Below are 25,016 nucleotides of genomic sequence, written 5' to 3'. Positions count from 1 at the left end.
ATATTCTTTTTCCCCTTTGGTCTTTTTACTACAGGCCCCTTAGCATTTCTTGCAGCATTGGTTTGGTTGTAGTAAATTCCTTGATTTTTTTTTTTTTTTGTCTGGGAAGCTTTTTATTTCTCCTTCAATTTTAAACGATAGCCTTGATGGATAAAGTAGTCTCAGTTGTAGGTTCTTGTTCTGCATTACTTTGAATATTTCTTTCCATTCCCTTCTGGCCTCAAGTGTTTCTGTAGAGAAGTTGGATGCCATCCTTATGGGGGCTCCTTTGTAGGTGATAGCCTTTTTCTCTAGCAGCTTTTAATATTTTCTCTTTATCACTTAGCTTTGGTATTTTAATTATGATGTGTCTTGGTGTAGATTTCTTTGAGTTTCTCTTTAATGGAGTTCTCTGTGCTTCTTGAACTTGTGAGAGTTTTTCTTGCACTAATTTAGGGAAGTTTTCAGCTATGATATGATTGAACAAAGTCTCTATCCTTTGTTCTTTCTCTTTTTCTTCAGGAACCCCTATGATGCAGATGTTATTTTTCTTCATGTTGTCACAGAGCTCTCTTAGAGTTTCCTCAGACTTTTTGAGTCTCTTTTCCTTTTTCTGTTCTGCTTCTGTGCCTTCATTTATCTTGTCCTCTAACTCGCTGATTTGATCCTCAGCTTCATCCATCTGCTTTTAATTCCTTCCATTGTGTTTTTCATTTCTGATATTGTATTTGTCATTTCTGACTGATTCTTTTTTATTGTTTCAATGTCCTTTTTTATATTTGCTATGTCTTTATTTAGGTGTTTGAAATGACCATCTATTGTTGTTCTAAGATCTTTGAGCATCCTAACAATCATTATTTTAAACTCTGCATCCGTATTTTGGTTATATCTGACTCATTCAGGTCCTTTTCTGGGGATTTCTCTTGATTCATTTGTGTTACATTTCTCTGCTTTCCTATTTTGTCTGTGTATAAGAAGGTTTTGGCCACTGGAGTCCAATGGGTGTGGCCTCTGTGTTCCCTAGGTGTGGTCCGTCTGCAGGCCCACCACCCCCTCTGCCGCTGCTGCCTTGGGTATGAGCGTTGCTGGTGCCAGGCCGCTGGGGCTGTCCCATGGTTTCTATCTCTCCTCCACGGGAGGAGCTGTGATCACGTGCCTGGGTCTACAAGCCTCAGTGGCCTCAGCCTTCACCCCGCCCCCACAGGTGGGGTTATGAGGCCCGCCTGGGACACAAGCCTCAGCACCGCAGGCCAGGGTGAGCTGAGATTCTCGCCTGTTTCTGGGTTTTTACTCCCCACGGGGGGAGCCTGCTCATGGGTCGGCTGCAAACCTCGGTTCTGAAGAAAGGGTTTTTTAAAAAAGAAATACAATACAACTTCGAGCACTACCACCATCTCATTTACAGAAAGGGTTTTTTAAATTAAACTTGTAATTTTGAAATAATTGTAGATTTACACTCAGTTAGTTATAAGAAATAATACCGAGAGAAATCAGGTACCATTTGCCCAGTTTCTCCAAGAATAGTGTCTTGCAAAATTATACTACAGTATCACAACCAGAATATTGATATTGATACAGTCAAGATGCTGAACATTCCATCATCAAGGGCCTACTTTAGATGCAAGGAGATTATGATCATTGGAAGCAATATAAGGCTTTGGTATGTGCCAACACTGAAAAATAATCAGAGGAATACAATTTAGCTGATTTGTTTTATCTTAGGTTAAAATCAATGCTTTTCAAACTCCCTACAAAATTATTTTCTGTGATTGAATCCATTTAAATGAAAGCATATTTCTAATATATCTTTTTACTTAGTTTTTTAAGTTTTTTTATTGGAACCCAGATTAGAATACTAAAATGATAAGAGGTATCAGCTGTGTTGTGATTTAAATAAAAATAACACTCTTACAAGCAAAAAAAGTCAGGAGTTACCTTAAATAATGAACCAATAACCACCACAAAAGATAATAATAATAATAATAATAGATTTTATTTTTCTAATTGAAATGTAATTTGAAACTAGTTTTTAAAATGCAGTGAATATCTAACAACACTGTAAATTGTTATTGATATTTTCTATAGCATATATGTTTAATTCACTTCTCACCAAATCATTATAATTCATTAAAAATATAAATATTTTAACATTTTGTCAACTATAATTTAAAAATTAAAAATATGTAAATATTTTTATTTTAAAGGAAAGAAAAATTATGTTATTTTTCTTCAATATAGTCACTTTTAATATTCTATTTCTACAAATACACAAACAAAAATAACTTGTCAATCAACAGGTAATGGACTATTTAGGCTAAAACCTAAAAAATTCTGATATTTGATTGTTTTTGAACTACACAAATGATAGTTTCATAGGGTTCAGGTAAATATTTGGAAAACCTAATAATTTGCTTGCACAGTCTTACTTCTGGTGATTAACTTAAGCAACTCTAGCCTCTGTTTCAACATATGTAATTTCAAAAACTTCTGATTCTTTAAGAGGTGCCTATGCTCTGCAACAAGCTACCATGTTAACTAAATTTATATTATCAGTCAGTAATTCTCTTTGCTATTCTGATCATGTCAATTAGCAGCTGTCACTCTCCTGAGGAGTCTGCATTAAGTATTATGAAATCGAAATTCTCTGATACATTACCATTTGGTTTACTTCTTCTTCTGTAACCACCTTTGGAGTCAGGGGTGGCAAAACCTTGCTTTGGAATCCTTTAAGTATTCTGACTAACCCCATTTGAACAGCCCCCATGGAGTCCTCATGTCTTCTACTTGTCATTTTCAGTTATTTCCTTTGCTCACCTAAGAGTGAAAAACAGTTTTAGAACAAATACAGTTAATTTCTCAATATAGGTCACAATGTTTTGTGTTGTTTTGTTTCTTAACTTTTTCAAATACAGGAAGGTTCAAAAATACTGATTGATTTTCAAGAAAACACCAAATGCTTTGAAAAAATGCCTAGCCAAAGGAGTCTATTCCATGTAACTAGTCTAGATTTATCCTTACCCCAAAGTTTAGAATCCCTTTTAAACAAACCAAGTGACTGTGGACAAAGCTCACACAAGACTTGGAAATACAAGTAGTTCTCACATTTTGGCACTTTCATCTTCCCCAGAAAATAAATGCTGATCAATAAATACACTTTATAATTTGCTATTTTATCTGCTATTTTCTCTATTTGACAACTGTTTCTGACAACATCCTACAAATAGGAAAAATATAAGGCTTTAAGTCTTCACAACTGAGTGGAGACTCAAAAAAGGCAGCATGAGATGAAATGGAAAATAGAAAGTTTCTGGAAAAATTGTAAAACTTAGTCATAAATAAGGCATTAAACAGACAGCTTACATCTCCAAATCAAAGAAATATGACATCTCTCCTTTGCATATCTTTCTTTATACTTCTAGCAGGTCACTGCAACTTTGGGGCCCATTTATGACTAAATAGGGATTTCTGTTTCCAGTAATAGCAGGCTAGGTTATTCAACCCTTTACTAAAACAAAAATAAACAAACAAAAAACACTAACTAAAAATGTTTGTTATAACATCAAATAACACACCCTAAAATCATTAAAAAGTTCACCAGATAATAGGCATTACCAGACCAAAATGGAGGGGAAAGGGTAAAAAAAGAAAAAACAGATTTTAGTAAAAATGTAATACAGTACCCTGAAGTAAAGCTGTAAAACACCCAAGAAAATTAATATAAATTTTTTAAAAGGATTAGAGAACAAATGATTGAAATATAAGACAGTCAAAGAAGGTCCAACATGCTGTAACTGGAGCCCAGGAAGAAGAAAAATAAAGTACTGGAATGGAACCAATATTTAAAACTATAATCCAAGAGAATATTTTAGAAATAAAAGAAACATCTTCAAAAGGCACCAGTAGACACTCAAGAAAACATATCTAGAGTGGTCAACTCTGAGTCATATCTTAGTAAAACTATTAGACTTCAAAGAATGTTTAAAACTCCTCATATCTTCCAGGCAAAAAAGCAAAAAAAACTTACATGGTCAAGAGAATGAGATGTCATTGGATTTTTTTTAAAGCAATCTGTGCAATTGGAAAACATTTTCCAAGAACTTTAACAAGTATGAGCCAAAAACTGAATATGCAGCAAAGCTCTCCTTCAATTATTAAGGCTACAGAGAAGGAGTTTGAACATGTAAAAACTCAAGGACTGTTGTAGTGATGTTCCCTTCCTGAGGATCTACTAGAGCAGTGGTAGTCAACCTGGTCTCCACCGCCCACTAGTGGGCGTTCATGGTGGGTGGTAGTGGAGCAACCAAAGTATAAATAAAAAGAAAGATTTAACTATAGTAAGTTGTTTTATAAAGATTGATTCTGCCAAACTTAGCGAAAATCCAACATAAAGTACTTGGTAAGTAATTATTATTATATGCTTTAACTTGCTGTAACTCTGCTTTATAAATTTTATAAAGTAAAGTTACTTCCCTACTTTATAAATCACCATTACTGTAGAACCAGTGGGCAGTTGGAAAGTTTTACCACTAACAGAGATACAAAAGTGGGCAGTAGATATAAAAAGGTTGACTACCCCTGTACTAGAGGATTGGCTTCATCCAACCAAAAAGTGACTGGAGAACTTCAGTAGAAGGACTGACAATAAACATTTCATGTATTTACTTATAGACCTAAGATTAAATGAAGTTGAGGATACAAGGAGAAGAACAGAATTTAAATATATTTTCTGACAGTGTAGAAAGAATACAATTTTAAAATGAAAGGAAAAAAGAGAAAAATCCAAAAGTAGAATAAGTTCATTAACAAGTGTATAAAAAAAATAAGCAGAAATCAAATCACTTAAACAGACAGAATAAAGGAGGATTTATGGGCTTATGATAGTAAGCCACTATGATGGCAGACAATGACACTTGTTTCCAAGCACTCATGTCTTTGTGTCATCCCCTCCCCTTTAGTGTGGCTGTACTTAGGCATCCTAACAAATACACTATAACACAAGTGTCACTTCTGAGATTAGTTATAAAGAGACTAGCTTCCATCTTGGGCACTGTCTGGGTCTCTCAGCTCATCAGCTGCCATTTTCTAAGGGCACTTAGGAAGCATATAGAGAGGACCATGTGGTGAGGAAACACGCCTGCCAGCAACATGAGTAAACTTGAAAGTGGATCTTCTGAGGACTGCCAGCAACCGTGTGAATGAACTTAAGCCAGGTTTGCTAGCCTCAGCTGAGACTTGACATGACTGTGTCCTACAGCTTGACTGGAAATACAAAAGAGATGCTGAGTAAGAGACACCCCGCTAAGCCACACCTAGATTCCTGATCCATAGAAACTGTGAGAAAACAGTCATTGCTTTAAGCTATTAATATTTGGGTAATTTGTTATAAAGCAATAGGTAACTAATGTAAGCCTTATAAAGGGTTTATACATGCCTGACCAGGTGGTGGCGCAATGAATAGTGTCAGACTGGGACGCAGAGGACCCAGGTTCGAAACCCTAAGGTCTCCAGCTTGAGCGTGTGCTCATCTGGTTTGAGCACAGCTCACCAGCTTGAACTCAAGGTCGCTGGCTTTAGTAAGGGGTCACTCAGTCTGCTGTTGCCCCCCAGTCAAGGCACATATGGGAAAGCAATCAATGAACAACTAAGGTGCTGCAACAAGGAATTGATGTTTCTCATCTCTCTCTTCCTATCTGCCTGTCCCTAACTGTCCCTCTCACTGTTTCTCTCTCTGTCTCTGTCACACACACACAAAAGAGTTTATACATGAATAAAACTGTTGACCATAGGATCAACCTTCCTAAATGCCAACAGAAATTTTAGAAAAAAGCAAAGACTACATATTAAACAAAGACGAATACTAAATCAGTGTAATACACAAAACTATTACAATACAAAATAATGTGAAAAGCGACAGCACCAACAGAATGGAATAGATGGTTGGACTTCAGTCACCTCTGTGAAAACAACAAAACCTAGGGGTGAGGCTGAAGTACCCCGTTGGGTCACAGACACATGGCAAAACCTCAAAAGCATTATGTTGAATAAAATAGTCCAGTCTCTAAAGATTAGTAGTTTATTAGCACTGGGAGGGATGAAGGGATAGAGGGTTGATAGTAACAGGTACAGGGTTTCTTTTTCAAGTGATGAAAATGTCCTAAAATTGACAGTGGGGATGACTGCGCAAATTTGTGAATCTACTATAAACTGTCAAATTGTATGTAAAATTTAAATGGATGAACTGTATGACATGTGACATATCTCAATAAAGTTGTTAAAAATAAATTTTAAAACACTAAAACAAACTGGAACAAATGAACCTTGCTATATATATGTCAAGTTGAAGTTATAACCACAAAAAGAAAACAATTATTCCCACTGACCTTAAAACAAAGTATTTTGACTACATATCTTCAATAAATAATAGTCTTATTGTTGGTCATAACATTAGTAATAATATTTTAAAAACAAGTAGCTATATCAATATTGTTAGGAGCTAAGTATTTCAGCACTTAAAAACGTATAAAACTGCCTGACCTGTGATGAGGCAGTGGATAGAGCATTGACCTGGAATGCTGAGGTCACTGGTTTGAAACCCTGGGCTTGCCTGGTCAAGGCACAAATGACAAGCAATCAATGAACAACTAAAGTGAAGCAACTATGAATTGATACTTCTATTGCCCCCCTCACACACACACTTCTCTCTGTAAAATCAATAAATAAAATCTTTTTTTTTTAATATAAAATCTTTTTTAAAAATTAAATTAAATTTAAATTTAAAAGTATAAAACCAAATAAGTTCTTAAATAAAGAAAACCTATCACTTTAAATTTAAACTGAAAATATGTGTGAGCTCATGATTATTTTCTTTTAAATAAGCTCTCCACTGAAAGAGTCCATAAGCAATGAAAGCACAGTAAGCAATGACAGGCCAGGGACATATCATGGACTCTAAATACCATCTCCCACTAAAAGGAACTACACCTTGGAGAAATGGGTAATTCGAGGTCTGGGGCACAAGATGTACACAAAAAACTTGGAACATTCTATTACATTATGAAACAAGAATGTCATCAAAGGTTCCTGGGGTTGTGCCTAAAGGACCCAAAGCAACTTGAAGGAGTTCCCATTCACCACAGATAAAACAATTTGAACATTAAAACAAAAATTTTAAAAGTCTGCAATGGATTAGTCTCTAAAAATCTGAGTCCAGATGACACAAAGAAAATCATTAGTCACCTTTTGGAACTGCTAGGGTAGTAAACTAATTATTCTGAAATAAGAAGAGGGAAGAATCAACCATTTAGCCTGCACTTCTTTTACACAAATTGCATTGCAAGTTAAACAGATCATTGATGAGTGAAAATTATCCTTCATAGAAGGATTCCAGATAATAAATGCAAAAGGAATGACAGGAAAATAATCACCATTTTGAGACCCTCATGAAACAGAGGATCGTGAATGCTAAAACGATTAGAAAAGATGTTGCTGAAGAACTTTATAATGGCTCAATCAGGCTAACAACACCTGAGCCCTCTAAATCAATCCTGACACTGAAAGAGAGAAAACCAGACATATTATGTGCTGCCTGTCACGGTGCGCTACCCAGCACCGTCTATATAGAACTAGTAACAAAATCTAAGCCTGAGTCTAATTAAGCCTCTAGACCCACCAGCAGTTTTCAGGAGATACAGGAATGGAGGAACATACATATTCTGTAAGAATATAACTAAGGTGCCCCCCCACCCCTCTGCCAACATGGTGTCAGGGAAGGCCAAGTGAGGAGTCGAGACTCTCATCCCTGCCAGGCAGTGATGAGAACCCTCCCCTCATCCCTCCACAGTGTCAGTGGAGACCCTGGGGGGAGCCTGAACTTCCCACTCCCTCCAGTGGTAATGAGCTGACCCTCCCCCTCCCCACTGGCCTGGTGTCAGAGGAGGCCAAGTAGAATGTCAGGACAGGATGTTCACCCACGCCCAGCAGTTTCGTCACCCCCCCTGCGGAGGCCACCAGTGGAGGCCACATAAGTAGCGATTATTGAAGCACTCTCGCCCCTCCCAGCCAGGGTAGTATCAGCAAAAGCACATACACATACTCCTTGTCCTTCCTCTTCCCTTTTTTCTCATCAACTGGGTTTGCACCATTGCCCCAAGCCAGCAATCTGACAATGGTCCTCAACCTCTCCTCTCCCTCACCTCACCCTATCAGTCATCATGTCCTATACAGGTGACCCCTCTCTCTTATCCACATCCCCAAGTTCTCACATTTTTTCCAGAACCATTACAATAGTCCCTCAACTGGCTGACTGCCTCTTACAAAAAATGATCTTTAAAATATGTAAATCCCATCTCTGATCCCCCCTGTTCCACTCCCTGTGGGGTAAAGTGACACCTCCTCCGCCTGGTGCCTGTCTGCTTTGCAGCCTCACCAACGCAGCTCCACTGCAGCTCACGCATGCCCCTCTACCATCACTTCCCTGCCTTCATCCCTTCTGTCTACTCACATCCTCACACTCACCCACTGAGCGTTCTGCCATCTGGGTCTCTGTCCTCCATTCCTTCCCAACTGTGCCTCATTCTGGGTGGATGCAGCATCCACAGAGCTGGAAAACCCTCAAAACACTCTCACCTCCATTATACTTCAATCTACGTTGCCACAGATGCCCTTCCAGACCTTGTCATCACCAGATACTGCTCTATATCTAAGTAATCATTAGTTTAAATATCCCACTCTCTGGAATGCTGGTTATCAGGGGTTGGAGAGAAAAACAGGGGTATTAGTCAATGGCCACAAAGTTTCAGGTATATGAGTGGATAGATCTTATAGATCTATACTGTCCAGCATAGTGTCTATAGTTAACAATAATGTAGTGTATACTTAAAATTTTACTAAAGAGTAGATCTTATGTGTTCTTATTACATACACATACAAAATAATAATGATAATAAGAATAAGAATAAATAAAAGGGTGAGAGGAAAGTTTTGGAGGCAATACACAGGTTTATGGCATAGATTTGATGAAAGTTTCACAGGTGTATCCTTATCTCTAAGTTCACCAAGTAGTGTACATTAATTATGTACAGCTTTTTGTATTTAAATACAAAGTGAAAGAAAGAAAAGCTTCTCAATCCACCCAAAAAATGTAACACAGGAAAAAAATTTTGACAATAATTAAAATCATTTTGGACAATGAATAAATCAATCAATAAATAACCCACTCTCAAAGATTTATAGGTACAGGAAATAGTTATATCCAAGATACATTAAAAGAAAAGTAAGTTTCAGAAAAGTATGTATGATTCCATTTCTGAGACAATACTAAGAAATAATCTACAAATAAATATGAAAATATATATGAAACTCACAATATATTTGAAATAATAAATAAAATAATAAACTATTAAAGTTATAAGAGACTTCACTTCCTAAGTGGATTTGAATTTCTAAAGTGTTTGAAGTTTTTACAAAAGGCATAGGCTACTTCTTTTTTCCTTGTATGTGCTTTTGAATAAAAATAATCATTAAACACATTAAAAGGACTGGAGATGGGAGCGCGCTCTCTGTGATCCTGAGCGGCACCTTCTAGCATGCTCTCCCATGCTTGGTTCCAGCCTCCTTGTGCCCCTTCATCTCCTGGCTTCTCTTCAGCTCCCTCTCCCTCACCTGTCTTCACTCTCCCCTCTCCAGCCTAGCTCTCACAGGTAATCCGTCCCTGAGTCTCTTAGCAATACTGTATTGTCAACACCCTGACTCCACGTCTTGTCAGCACAGCCAGTAAAACTCCAACACTGGGCAATGCAGCTGGTGTCTCTCCCTGTTCATGCCCCTGTTCGTTCATCATTCCAGCCTCCACTGGGCCCTCCACACCTCCCAACTGGTGTTCCTTGTCACTTCTTCCCAGCAGCTATTCTAGGTCTTACCTCTACCTCTAAAAGGACCCATATTCCACCCCACCCTTTTTTTTTCTTAATTTAAATGTCAACTTTTGATTCCTTCTAGTGTTTCTATGTTACAGAGTCTAGGATAAGTACTCAGTATCTTTGACACAATGTCTTTTTTTCAAAGAAAAGAAAATATATTCTCAGCTAACTCTTAGGAAGAACCTAGCAGGATGGGGTTTGCATTAAAAGTCTGCTTCTTATTGATTTGTACCACTGGATTCTTTAATTAAAAAAAAAAAAAGACACTCTTTAGCACAAAATTCATTTTCTGCAGGGAACTGAGTTCTGTTCACTTCCGGGAACTCATAAGGGAGCAAAGTCCAAAAGGGTTCCAGATGCGAATGGAAAACTGGTAAGGCAGAACCTCATGTTGTATGTCATTAAATCAGTGACTTAGTGACTGCCCCCAGGTGTTGCTTAAATGATAGTATGTGTCTTCTGTGTTACAGAAGACATTGTAAACTTGTTATCATTTATGCAACATCTATTGGTCACGTAAATCAGCCCTATTCAGTGAGGGAGAGGCCACGTAGGATGTGACTACCAAAAGTGGGGATCATTAGCAGCCATCTTGAAAGCCAGCTTCCACATTCACCGCATTCACTTATTATGAGAATTAAATGAAATAACATTTGTAAAGTACTTTACAGTACCTATTTTTAGTATTATAATTAGCAGAAAATTTGATTTAAAAAACCGAAAAGACAGAAATTCCATTCAGTTAAAGCTTGCTTTCTGGAAGTAAGAGAATAGGAAGCTGTTCACTTGTCTTCAGTCTGTGCTATTGCTACAATGAGGGCAGGGACGATCATGGTCTGGGAGGTTAGTAAAGATTTCTTTTTTTTTTTTTTTTTGCATTTTTTTTTTTTTTTTGCATTTTTCTGAAGCTGGAAACAGGGAGAGACAGTCAGACAGACTCCCGCATGCGCCCGACCGGGATCCACCCGGCACGCCCACCAGGGGCGATGCTCTGCCCATCCTGGGCGTCGCCATGTTGCGACCAAAGCCACTCTAGCGCCTGGGGCAGAGGCCACAGAGCCATCCCCAGCGCCCGGGCCATCTTTGCTCCAATGGAGCCTTGGCTGCAGGAGGGGAAGAGAGAGACAGAGAGGAAGGCGCAGCGGAGGGGTGGAGAAGCAAATGGGCGCTTCTCCTGTGTGCCCTGGCCGGGAATCGAACCCCGGTCCTCCGCACGCTAGGCCGATGCTCTACCGCTGAGCCAACCGGCCAGGGCAGTAAAGATTTCTTTACCCTAGCCTGACTGATGGGGTGCTGAGGCCCCAGGTTTAAAACCCCAAGGTCACGAGCTTGAGTGTGGGCTCATCCATCTTGAGCACGGGCTCGTCAGCTTGAGCACGGGGTCACTGGTTTGAGAGTGAGATCAGAGACATGATCCCACAGTTGCAGGCCTGAACCCAAGGTCGCTGGCTTGAGCAAGGGGTCACTGACTCAGCTTGAGCCCTCCCCCGACCCTGTCAAGGCACATATGGGAGGCAGTCAATGAACAACTAAAGTGACACATCTATGGGTTGATGCTTCTCTCCTCTCTCCCTTCCTGTGTCTCTATCTGTCCCTGTCTCTCCCTGTCTCTCTCTCTCAAAAGAAAAATTTTCTTTACCTCAAAACACCATTTAATCAGGAAAATATGACAGAAAGAAATAGGGAAAATGCTTAAGTAAATGCAACATGACTTGTTGTCATTGAGGGGTTCTCTAAGCACTCAGCAAGAAAGGATTAATTTTTATTTTTTTAATCCTCTTTCATCTTCTGGTTTTCTCCAGTTTCTAAAGCTGTTATGCCCCTTGGTTTTCTATTTGTTTGCTCTCTTTTAAATTGGATTACTTCAGATTTCACAGGTTTCACATTGGCCTCCACTCTCTTCCCCTTGAAATACTTCCTAAAAACAATCTGTCTCCGTAGGATGTGTGACTTATCATATTTGAGGTAGATAAAAGAAAGACAAATTTCAGCAAGAATCCTCTTATTGGACCTGTGTTGAAGAAAAGGGAAATGAAGATGAATTTTGCTCTAGCCACTAAGTTCAATGTGGGGCAGGGGAGGGAGTGCATCCCCACGCCAACAAGTAATTCTCAGGACATCAAGTGGGTGTCCTACAGTCCAGCTCAATTCTGACAATATTGACACGGACAAAGCATCAGATTCCACAGGTTAAGAATTCAGTCCTATAACATAACCCACATCCTCCCACTTCCGATGCCAGTCAAAAGCCCAGGTTTTTACCTGAACTTCTGGCCAGGTGTAAAGCAGAGGTTCTCAAGACTACCTCCTCAGGCTCAATTAATTCAATAGCGCAGTTCACAGAACTCAGAAAAACATTTTAATGACTGGATTACCAGTTTATTATAAAAGGATATAACTCAGGAACAGCCAGGCAGAAGAGATGCAAAAGGCAAGGTATGTAGGAAGGAGCTTGGAGCTTCCAGATCTCGTGTTTATCAACCTGGAATGTTGGTCAAATAAGTTTGTAAATTGATATATATGTTTGCTCGCTTATAGTTTGCATTGTGTGTGGGGGACAGGCTGTAAGCAGGCTTAGTTTTAAAACTAAGCTTTTCCCCACACTCTTGACTATTGCATGGTGTGGGTGGTGCACTCTTATGAGGAATCCCATTATGCCTCAGATAAGTGACTTTGTATTAGAGACTTCCTTATTTGTATATTGGATTAAAGGTTTTGATTTCTACACTATAAAATTGGGGCAGACTGGGAGCTTGCTCTCTCTCCGTTCCTGAGATTAGCATTGGAGGGGAGAGCAGAGAAAGGCCATGTGGAGGAAAGGAGAGGCAGCCAAGATGGTGGAGTGCTGAAGAAGAAACCAGTTTGTATAGTGTTTGTGCAGAGAGAAGGAGATGGGAAACAGGTGGTGAGGTTAGAAACATTTGATTCTAGGAAAGTCGGATAAGTCTGTAGCTTTGTGAGCACTAAATGAGTGGGTGTTGGAGCCCAGTGTGTGCTTTTACTTGCCCGCCAGGTGCAAGCTAGGATTAAATGTAATGGCCCACCAGCTCTTGGCTCCGTTGGTTCATTACTGTCTGTCTGAATCAAATGCAAACCTGCATGGGCCAGGCTGCTGTGATGGTGGCCGTGGCTACTGGCTTTACATGGAAGCTCTCCCAACACCGTCCTCCTGGGTTTTTATGGAAGCTTTGTTATAGAGGCATGGTTGAACAAAATCATCCGCCATTAGCAACTGATTCAACCTCCAATCCCTCTACTCTCCCAGGACTTAAAGTTCCAGCCCTCTAATCACATGGTTGATTCTCCTGGTAACCAGACCCCCTCCTTACCTTAAGTTCCAAAACTTGCCTCATTAACATAACAAAAAACACCTTTATCACTCTCAACACTTAGAAAATGTCAAGGGTTTTAGGAGCTCTGTGCCAGAAAGCTGAAGACCAAACACATATTTCTTATTATAAATCACAATATTACAAGATGTACAATGATTTTTCCTAGACCTCAAATTACAAAAAACCTTACTTCTTCTCCACAGGAAAATGTCAGGTGCTAGAGGTTTGTTTAAACTGTAGAAGCTTCCAGGCAAGACACAGACAGAATAAAAGTCAAAACAGTCAACCGCAGAGCCACTCAGGAGCAAGGTAGTAACAGAAACAGATAGAGCCACAGCTGCAGAAAGTGCTTGTTATGATTTGTGAGCCCCAATTCATATCGTTTTCATGACATAGACCAAAACTACAAGGATAATAGTTCTAAAGTAGGTTATTGCTCACATGGGAATTCAGTTATGTTATCTTTCAAGTTAATCAATGATAGATTACAGTAGTCCCCCCTTCTCCGAGGGAGATGCATTCCAAGACCCCCAGTCTTGAAACTGCAAACAGTACCAAACCCTCCATTTACTATGTTCTATCTTATACACACATGGTTACCTTTTTCACTTGAAGGAAGCGCTTTAAAGCTTCTCTTTGGCACGTCCAAATTGCCAGCATCATTACTTTTGCACTTTGGAGCCATTGTTACGTAAAATAAGGGTTGCTGGGGCCCTGACCGGTTGGCTCAGTGGTAGAGCGTCGGCCTGGCGTGCAGGAGTCCCGGGTTCGATTCCCCGCCATGGCACACAGGAGAAGCGCCCATCTGCTTCTCCACCCCTCCCCCTCTCCTTCCTCTCTGTCTCTCTCTTCCCCTCCCGCAGCCAAGGCTCCATTGGAGCAGAGATGGCCCAGGCGCTGGGGATGGCTCCTTGGCCTCTGCCCCAGGCGCTAGAGTGGCTCTGGTCACAACAGAGCAACGCCCCGGAGGGGCAGAGCATCACCCCCTGGTGGGCAGAGCGTCACCCCTGGTGGGTGTGCCGGGTGGATCCCAGTCGGGCGCATGCGGGAGTCTGTCTGTCTCTCCCCATTTCCAGCTTCAGAAAAATACAAAAAAAATAAATAATAAGGGTTGTTGGGGCACTAGGACTACAATACTGCTAGAGTCAGTATGATAGCCCAGACAGCCGCTAAGCGACTAAGGGGCAGGGAGTGTGTACTACGTGGAGACCCCGGACGAAGGGATGAGTCATGTCCTGATGGGATATGGAAAGACTTGATCTCAGAATAATACACAATTTAAAACTTACAAATTATTTCTGGGATTTTCTATACTGCTCACAAAAATTAGGGGATGTTTCCAAATGAAATTGAAGCAATAATATATACTCTTAATTTTTGTGAGCAGAATTAGGGGATGTTTCAAAATGAGTATGAAGTGATATAATATCCCCTAATTTTTGTGAGCAGTATATTTCATTTTTGTGAGCAGTATAGAGGCTTGCTTAAACTGTAGAAGCTTCCAGGCAAGACACAGACAGGACAAGTCAAGACAGTCAACCACAGGGCCACTTAGAAGCAAGGTAGTAACAGAAACAGAGCCACAGCTGCAGAAAGTGCTTGTTATGATTTGTGAGCCCCAATTCATATAGTTTTCATGACATAGACCAAAACTACAAGGATAATAGTTCATTTTCAGACACGGTTGACTTGGGTGACTAAAACAATGGAAAATGAAACCTCAGATAAAGGAGAACTGTACCTACTATATGCAAAGCACTGTATTACTTAATTATAGATAAAATCATATTGTTTTTGAGGAGTGTAGATGAAACTTAGTGATATGGCTACTCATATATGGTAGTAAATGTAAAGCCAGTAGCCATGGCCACCACTACAGCCGCCTGGACCATGCAGGTTTGAATTTGATTCGGACAGAAGGTAATGAAACAATGGAACTAAGAACTGGTGGGCCATTAGCTTTAATCCTAACTTGCACGCGGCGGGCAAGAAATATACACAGTGAGAAAACACTTCCCTTTCCATTCAGGGCTCCCAAAGCCACTGACTTATCCAAGTTTCCTAGAATCAAAGGTATCTACCTCACCAGCCTTATTCACCTCTGTTCCTCATCTCCTTCTCTCTGCACAAACACTGCACAAATGGCTTCCCTTTCAGCACTCCACTATCTTGGCTGCTTCTCTTCTCCTCCACATAGCCTTTCTCTGCTCTTCTCCTGCATGGGCTCCTCTGCCCCATTTTATAGTGTAGAAATCAAAACCTTTAATCCAATATACAAATAAGGAAGTCTCTGAGACAAAATCACTTATCTAAGGCATAAATGGGATTCCTCATAAGAGTGTACCACCCCCTATCATGCAACAGTCAAGGGTGTGGGGAAAAGCTTAGTCTTAAAACTAAGCCTTAGGCTATAATGACTTTGCCAGCTTACAGCTTACACTTCATTGAGCTAAAAGCAGAATTTATCACATTCTTAATCATTGAAGCAATGTTTTTCACTTAGAGATGTGACCAAACCTGAATGTGGTCAGATATGCAATCAAAATTCAGTTAGATTTGTGGCTGCTTACTGTTGGTCAAATAAGTTTGTAAATATGATATATATGTTTGCTTGCTTATAGTTTACATTGGGTGTGGGTGACAGGCTGTAGCACCTGTCACCCAGAGAACAGCTCCAGCACCCCAGGAAGACCCTCGTACCCCCTCTCAATCACTAAGCCTTCTCTCCGTACTTCTGTAGAAATTTCTCACTTTTGTAGGAATCATTTCCTTGAGTTTCTTTCTTTTTTTTTTTTTTTTGCATGTTTCCAAAGTTAGAAGCGGGGGGGGGGGGGGGCAGTCAGACCGACTCCCGCATGCGCCCAACCGGGATCCACCTGGCATGCCCGCCAGGGGGCAATGCTCTGCCCATCTGGGCTGTTGCTCCGTTTCAACCAGAGCCATTCTAGTGCCTGAGGCGGAGGCTATGGAGCCATCCTCAGCGCCTGGGCCAACTTTGCTCCAATGGAGCCTTGGCTGCGGGAGGGGAAGAGAGAGAGAGAGAGATAGAGAGAAAGGAGAGGGGGAAGGGTAGAGAAGCAGATGAGCAGATGGACGCTTCTCCTGTGTGCCCTGGCCAGTAATCGAACCTGGGACTTCCACACGCTGAGCATGATGCTCTACTGCTGAGCTAACCAGTCAGGGCCTTCCTTGAGTTTCTTTTATAATCTAAGCATGCATCCCTAAACACGATAGTTTTGCCTGGTTTTTAATATTTAAAACAATGAAATCAGACAGCATGTAATCAACTGTTTCTGGCTTCTTTTGCTCTACTTTATGTATCTGTTTTGTTGCATATAGCTGTAAGATTCATTTTAAGTATGATAGTTGAATTGTTTGAATATAGTAATATTTATTAATCCAATCCACTATTGGTTAACATTTGGGTTGTTTCCAATTTTAGAGTATTTTGAATAATGCAGCTGTGAACATTCTTATGTCTCTATGACCAAGGACAAGCAGAATACGTATCTAAAAATAGAATTGCTGAATCATAGTGGAAGCATATCTTAAATAAAGGTAAATAATGCTAAAGTTTTCCAAAGTCATTGTACCTATTTATACTCTCACTACAGTGCATAAGAGATCTGGTTGTCCCCTACTTTGTCAACACTTGCTATTAGCAACCTAAATTTTAGCTATCTGGTGAGTGTCATGATAGTTTATTATGGTATTAATTTCCATTTCCCTGATTACACATGAGATTAAGTATCTTTCACATGTTTATTGGCCATTTAGACATCCCCTTTTTAAAAAATAACTGCTGAAGTGTTCAAGTAGCCCCTTGACTTTTTTTTTATGGGGATTGTCTTTTTCTCATTGATTTGTGGAAGTCCTTCAAATATTCTGGACACAAGCCCTCTGTCACTTTTTGCAAATGTCTTGGCCCACTCTACAGCTTGTTTTTCATTTCAAGTAGCTTCATGGGCTGATGTCCAGTTCTTTCCTACTCTTCCCAGGCAGTTCTTTGAGGTCCAAACCCAAAGAGAAAGGGTTTACTGCCAGACAGGCCCTGTTGCCTGTTAGTCCACAAACACTCTGTCTCTCAGGTTCTTCCTTGGAATTTGCATATACTCTCAGGGGCTCTAAGTTTGAGATTCACTTCTCCAGGTTCCTGTTGCCTCTAGACCTGGCCTGATTATTCTTCACCATCTTTTTAGCCTTCTAGAGCCTTGAATTAGGCATTTGTTAATAATCTGTCCAGTTTGTATAGTTGCCCTCAGCAGGAGAGTGAACCTGCATTACCTAGTCCACCATCTCAGAGGCAGAAATCTTCATTTACCAAACATAGATGGTATAAGAGGAGAAATCCTAATCCATGCCTAAAGAATTTTCCAATAGAAACATTTTTTAAAATTTGAAAATAAAATACAAAAATGAAACACAATACAGTAGTGACCGGAGCTACTTATAGCACTGCTCAGATGTTTGAAATTAACCTGGATAATCTATTCATGCCACCAAATCCAAGATTGATAGAAATACTGTCTTGACATCTTGATTCTCAAGGTATCAAGTGGAAATACAATTACTTGTAATTATACAATTATTTACTATATTGGTAAGTAAGAGGGACACTTAGTCTATTAACACTGAATAGCTACGTGCAGAACTTTAAAGACCAAAAGTATAAACATTTTCAATTTCTCTACCAAGCAACCAAGGGCATATTTTCCAGACCCTTCTCACTTAAAGAACCCAAGAAAGTAATACATTTTTGAAGATGTATGTTGAAATTGAAACTCTCTGAGCTTTAGCTAAATTTTCTTTCAGAAGGAGTCCTGATCGCCTGACCAGGCGGTGGCACAGTGGACGGAGCATAGGACTGGGACGTGGAGGACCCAGGTTCGAGACCCCGAGGTTGCCAGCTTGAGCGCTGGCTCATCTGATTTGGGCAAAAGCTCACCAGCTTGGACCCAAGGTCGCTGGCTTAAGCAGGGGGTTACTCGGTCTGCTGAAGGTCCACAGGCAAGGCACATATGAGAAAGCAATCAATGAACAACTAAGGTGTCGCAACAAAAAAAAAACCTGATTGATGCTTCTCATCTCTCTCCATTCCTGTCTATCCCTCTCTCTGTAAAAAAGAAAAAAAAAAAAGAGTCCTGATCTACATAGGGATCTAGATTATAAGACCTCCTACCTCGGATATCCTCAGATAAAATGGTAAAACGCATAGTTCCTGTCTCTGGAATGCCCATCCCCACCTTCCAAGTCCATTAACCCCATTGAAATATTCTGCCCCCCTTCTTTCTAAGTTCTCAAGCTGCTCTGTTTCCCCTGATCAAACTACAAGGTTATTTAGAGGTAAAACCTCTGGAGCTCTCTCCTTTCACCCCATCCCATTTCCCAGGCTAACTAGACTCATCTTACAGGTCACAGTTGAAACATCACTGCCTCTACAAAGACCTTCCTGACCTCCCTCAAGTCCCTTTGTTACATGCTCTCATAGCAACTGCCCATTTCACACATTAAGTTATCTGTGTAAGTAGATTCTTCTATCTTCCTTGTTTGCCAGAGAGCAAGGTCTATAAAATCAGAGACCTTGACCATTGTGCTCATTACCCATATACATGCCTAACATAGTGCCTGGCATGGAGTCAATAAATATTTGTTGAGTAATTGGATGGGTAGCTAAGTCACCGAACCATTTATGTTTTCCTTCTCAAAGATATCTGCATTTAAAAATATATCATTTGTCAGATATTTATTGGTTTTTCATTACTCTGAATCCATTTACCCTTTTGGGATCAATATCATTTTTCCTTAGAAAATACCCAATCCAGGAATGGCTTATCACATTTCCATAGCAACAGTGATTGGTTCAGGACAGGGCAAATGACCCAAGGCAACCAACCAGAGCCAAAGAAGCTTAATTACGACTTCATTGGAACTGCTGAAAAAGTAGCATGCTTTCTTCCTATTGAGGTTGCTAAGAAATGGGATATGAGGAGGCCGGCAGACTTCTTGCTCAAATGGGGGGAGAGGTTATCTAAGAATGAAGCCACATAAATAAAATGCAGTGCCAAGAGACTGAGTTCTGATTACATCATTTGAGCCTTTAGATCTAGCCAAGAAATTTTGAGTTATTTGAACCAATTAATGTTCCTTGATACAAGTGTCATCTGAGCTATATACTGTGGCCAGTCTTTTGACAAAGTGAATTCCTTATAAATAATTGCAGTCCATCTATTATTTGTAATGAATTAACATAGCATGAATGACTTGAGAGCCATTCAGGCCTTTACTTGCAAAAGCAGTTTTTGATGGTCTTGCGCACTTTGTCAAATATGCTAATTTAAATGTGGCAGACAAGCTATTTTGAATCTATGCTTGCCTTACTAAAATATAGTAAGTTCTCATTTATATGCCGTTGACTCTGTCACTAATGTCTAAGGACCAGTAGGCTCACTGTAACACACAGTGAGAATGTCTTTGCTTCTACAGCTATTACTCATGATGAATGTTCATTTGGAGAATTTGCCTCAATTCACACACACACACACACATCACTCAAGGTAATCTATTTTATAAGCTTCTTATAAATGTTAAGTAATTCATGTTATTTCATTGCAGCAAGTTTATATGCAACAAATTCATAAGCAAATGCCTATTTATTAATGTGCTGCAATGAAAAAAGATAGTAAAATCATCATTCATAGATAACTAAAATTCCTTATTTTGGATCCAGCCAGCAAATCAATGAGGGCTTATTCATATTTTACTATCAATAACAGATATAATGGCTCCCTCTTTTCAGCTTAGTAAAAATTAAAATATAAAAAAAAAAAACCTTTTTTAAAGCTGTAGCTTACCATTTCTTAGTGACTCCTTTGTGGAAGAAATCTAAGCAAAGAAAAATTGGGGATATATTAATATATTTTCCTAACCCAACAATCCCTAATTCAATTGAACTTTCCTCTAGGATGCTGCATCAATTCTTCTAATCTGTGTAATTTTCTGACATGAGAAAATATCTTCTTATATGCCTATAATGGGTTTAGTAAATGGGTTTAGTTTTCTTAAATCTATTTTATCATACTTGAATTCAAAAATGCATAACACTCAAGAACACTCTTTAACAGCTTTTAACCCTTTGGAACACATTACTCTTGTAAAGGTCTTCTTTTGGTGGCCTAGTGTAATTCCCCCTGCCCCCATTACTCCTCCTTCCTGTAAGAACCCACAGCCCTGTCCAGAAGGAGTAGGCGGATCCAGTAGTGGGATTCACCTGGTTTGCACCAGTTCAGCAGAAAGGATACCTAATTTTTTGTTGAGTTTGGTGAACTGGTTCTTAAAATAGCACTTGTAATCAGGGTTCTAAGGTAAGTACCCGGGCAGCCACCCAATGTGGAAATCACAAATTTATATTCCTTACTCTTTTTTGACATTCATCTGCGTATTCTAAGCGTCTATTTTATTCCATCCATAGGTGAAAAATTTGCAAGTGAAGATGACAATCAAGAAGCAATATGGAGCCTGACCAGGCGGTGGCACAGTGGATAGAGTGTTGGACTGGGATGCGGAGGACTCAGGTTTGAGACTCCAAGGTTGCCAGCTTGAGCGTGGGCTCATTAGGTTTGAGCAAGGCTCACCAGCTTGAGCCCAAGGTTGCTGGCTCAAGCAAGGGGTCACTCAGTCTACTGTAGCCCCCCCAGTCAAGACACATATGAGAAATCAATCAATGAACATCTAAGGAACAGCAACAAAGAATTGATGTTTCTTATCTCTCTTTCCCTTCCTGTCTGTCTGTCCCTCTCTGTCCCTCCCTCTGACTCTCTCTGTCTCTACCACAAAAAAAAAAAAAAGAAGCAATATGGAAATATCTTAAATAACAGTTTCATTGTTTTTTGTCAGGTATTATTTAATATTTTTCATTAATATTTAATACTCTTTATCATATGGTTTTTTGTACCTCTTTTATTGTTCTTATTTAAGTAAACACATAAAATAATAAACTACCTTTCAGTATATTGTCTTTTTATACTTATAATGGTCATTAGGGCAGAGAACTTGTTCTTATTATCTGAATCACCACTGGGCAGATCTGGCCAATCAGAGTATCGTATTCTCTTATGCTCTGATTGGTCTTGGGTGGGAGCTTATGACCCTAATAATGCCAATCAGAACTCTTCCCACAAATGACAGCTAGACTTTAGGAAAGAGAAGTTTTTCCTTTGGACTTGCTGGGCTGAAATGAATTTAAAGCTACTGGCAGCCATCTTCTTCATGACATGGAGAAGGCTTTCTGCAGAACAAAGCCAAGGAGATGCAAGCAAAAATGTGAGCAGGATGGATGGATGATAGGAGGGAAAAAAGACTAATATAAGTGAATCAGAGTGGTATTGAAAGCAATTCTGAACTTTTGAGACTCTGCTATCTACGGCTCATCATTTGATTCTATGAGCCATCTTAATGATCTAACTAAATAGACTAATGCCATCCCTGTTTCAATTAAGCTGTACTGAAGTTTGAAGTAAGTTTCTGTCACTTGAAATCTAGAACTCTCTAGGCCCTGGCCGGTTGGCTCAGTGGTAGAGCATCGGCCTGGCGTGCAGGGGACCCGGGTTCGATTCCCGGCCAGGGCACATAGGAGAAGTGCCATTTGCTTCTCCACCCCGCCCCCCTCCTTCCTCTCTGTCTCTCTCTTCCCCTCCCACAGCCAAGGCTCCATTGGAACAAAGATGGCCCGGGCACTGAGGATGGCTCCATGGCCTCTGCCTCAGGCGCTAAAATGGCTCTGATTGCGACAGAGTGACGCCCCAGATGGGCAGAGCATTGCCCCCTGGTGGGCGTGCTGGATGGATCCGGGTCGGGCACATGCAGGAGTCTGTCTGTCTCTCCCCATTTCCAGCTTCAGAAAAATGAAAAAAAAAAAAAAATCTAGAACTCTCTAATGATAGTTACTATATTTATTATAGAAATCATACATTTACCTAAATTTTACTCCAGGAGTTTACTAGGAAGATCTGCAAATTACTACAGTGCCATGGAGTGAGTTGCTATTTCCAAAGCAAATTGAAAATGCCTCACTTCTATTATAACAGGAAAGAATATGTTTATACATCTTATATATGATGTATAAACTAATTCATTTGTACCATCAAGTGTAACATCAAGATGCCTAAAAATCTGGAAATCACAAAACTTATTGGCTATTTGGATTAGGTGACCCAGGATGGATAATTCAATGTACAAATTATTCTGCTCTTGGCAAGTCCACATTTGAATATAACTAGCATATAGCAAGGTCTCTGCAGAAGCTCACATGGATCCAAACATTCGGAATCATCCAGAGTGTGTGAGTCTAAAAGAAAGAACTGGAAATACTTTATTTTCAGATTTTGAAGATGAAAATCTACAGAGGTTTATAGAGAAACCCCTTTACAGAAAACCGATGATTTTTTTTTTTTTTTTTTTCATTTTTCTGAAGCTGGAAACAGGGAGAGACAGTCAGACAGACTCCCGCATGCGCCCGACCGGGATTCACCCGGCACGCCCACCAGGGGCGAGGCTCTGCCCACCAGGGGGCGATGCTCTGCCCATCCTGGGCGTCGCCATGTTGCGACCAGAGCCACTCTAGCGCCTGGGGCAGAGGCCACAGAGCCATCCCCAGCGCCCGGGCCATCTTTGCTCCAATGGAGCCTTGGCTGCGGGAGGGGAAGAGAAAGACAGAGAGGAAGGCGCGGCGGAGGGGTGGAGAAGCAAATGTGAGCTTCTCCTGTGTGCCCTGGCCGGGAATCGAACCCGGGTCCTCCGCACGCTAGGCCGACGCTCAACCGCTGAGCCAACCGGCCAGGGCAGAAAACCGATGATTTTAACATGCATTTTCCCCCCAATTATTAACAACTTAAGCACTGTCTGCAAACATTATTTAAAAGTTATCTTGGTTGTTAAGAAGATCCTTCTGACAAAAACAATGCCTGGGAATCAGGTTTCCTTTCACAGAAAATGTTTGGAATCCCTTGAATAAAGACATCCATACAAATAAGGGCAAATGTGGATGTGCTCATTGACTGACCCTCCCATGACTCCAATTGACATTCTTGGAGAAAGGGACCAGAGCTTTCATCAATCTCCACCGGCCATTAGGGATGTGGCAATTCCCAGAAGCAGGTGAACAGCAAGCTAGCTTGACCCTGCTTAGCTGAGTGCTTTCAACACTGATCACTGTCTCATACATTCTCACCAGCAGCTACTTGTTAAATGCTGCCTGTCTGCCTTTTATTAAAGTGTCAAATGTAATTCATATTGGATGGCTGTCATAACAGAATTCAATAATGAAAACAAATTATAGAGATTGGTTATGTACTACACCATTATACTTGAGTTGTCTGGCATGTAACAGGGCCATTTTTTCTTCTTTCAGTTATCACACATAAATATTGACTGGGAAATTCTTAGTGCATTGCTTTCATATGGCATGGCCAGATCGAGTCCCATTAAAAGTATAAAAAATATCTGTATCCATGTTATATCACTAATTATAACAACAATAAAATTTTTCCTAAAATGAAAGAGGACTTCCATTTCTAGTAATGTCAGGTAACAGCTGAGCCAACCATTCATGAGGACACAATGAAGAGCTCTAGATGAAAAATTTTCTCAACCAAAAATAAAATTTTATCTCCTTAAAAGTATTAAAGAGCTGTCAGGATAACAAACAATAACTAGACCAAAATCTAAAGAAAGTGAAATGCCAGAGAAGTAAGCAAAGCACTAGAAAGCCATAGCCACTTCAAGTACTGCTCACAAAAATTAGGGGATAATTTAAAAATGAATATGAAGCTATAAAATATCCCCCAATTTTTGTGAGCAGTACATTTGCTAATCCAAAAAAACTTTGAGCTTTGGTTGTGGTAGCCTTGGTGGGCAATGATAGAAGTCAATGATAAATTCAAAATGAGAAGTACAATGAGAGACCGCTTCACTTAAGGTTGGGACACAAGATTAAAACTGATTACTGCATCAGCATCCCCAGAAAGCCATAGTTAAACTTATGGTGCTAAGCAGAAAAAGAGAATAAAAAGAAAAAGAAAGGGGAAACACCCCAAAGCTGGGGCCACTTCTGACTCAAATTTGCAGCCCAAATACGTACTGCTTAAATCACCTAGAGAGCTTCAAACCATGAGCTTGGGTAGTCCCAGACTAACAAATTCTGAGTTGCCTGGCAGAAGCAAATGCAAATCTCCTACAGAGGAAGACATCATCTCACCAGACACACAAGAAGGCAAGACATCATGAACAAAATTAGCAGATAGCAGAAAGACAATCAAAGTCTTCATATAGGTGAAATTAAATTCAGACTACAAAACAACTATGTGTACTATGTATGATTAAAGTACTAAAATACAAACACAATATTTCAAGTCACAGGAATCTATGAAAAAAAGATAGATATTTTCAAATTTTTCTATAGATGATGATTAGATAAAGATATGGTACGCTCATACAATGGAATATGACTCAGTTATATGAAAAGACAAAACACTGTCATTTGCAACAACATGGATGGATCTTGAAAATATCATGCTAAGCAAAATAAATCAGACAGAAAAAGCCAAGAACAATATTATTTCACTCATATGTGGGATATAAAACTGAAAGCAAAAAAATGAACAAATACTGTAAAAGAAACAAACAGAGGATACCAAGATGGCAGTGGAGTAGGCAGATGCATAGACTCCTGGCTCACACCACCAAACTGGATTACAAATTAATTTAGGAACAATCAGCATGAAAAACTTACTTC

At 39.9% G+C, this 25,016-nt stretch overlaps 1 protein-coding gene across 2 annotated transcripts in view; it reads right to left on the bottom strand.

The window, feature by feature from the left end:
* HYDIN (HYDIN axonemal central pair apparatus protein) overlaps positions 1–25,016 on the bottom strand; it is a 365,754-nt gene that overhangs the window by 321,725 nt on the left and 19,013 nt on the right. For both annotated transcript variants that reach the window (XM_066243172.1, XM_066243173.1), the window contains exon 2: positions 2,636–2,793. In XM_066243172.1, the coding sequence (XP_066099269.1) occupies positions 2,636–2,770 (135 nt within the window). In that variant the 5' untranslated portion in view covers positions 2,771–2,793. The remainder of the gene's footprint in view (positions 1–2,635; positions 2,794–25,016) is intronic.

The sequence above is a fragment of the Saccopteryx bilineata genome, chromosome 9 (assembly GCF_036850765.1).
Source record: "Saccopteryx bilineata isolate mSacBil1 chromosome 9, mSacBil1_pri_phased_curated, whole genome shotgun sequence".
NCBI classification, from domain to species: domain Eukaryota; kingdom Metazoa; phylum Chordata; class Mammalia; order Chiroptera; family Emballonuridae; genus Saccopteryx; species Saccopteryx bilineata.
This window is presented reverse-complemented; position numbering and strand designations above follow the sequence as displayed.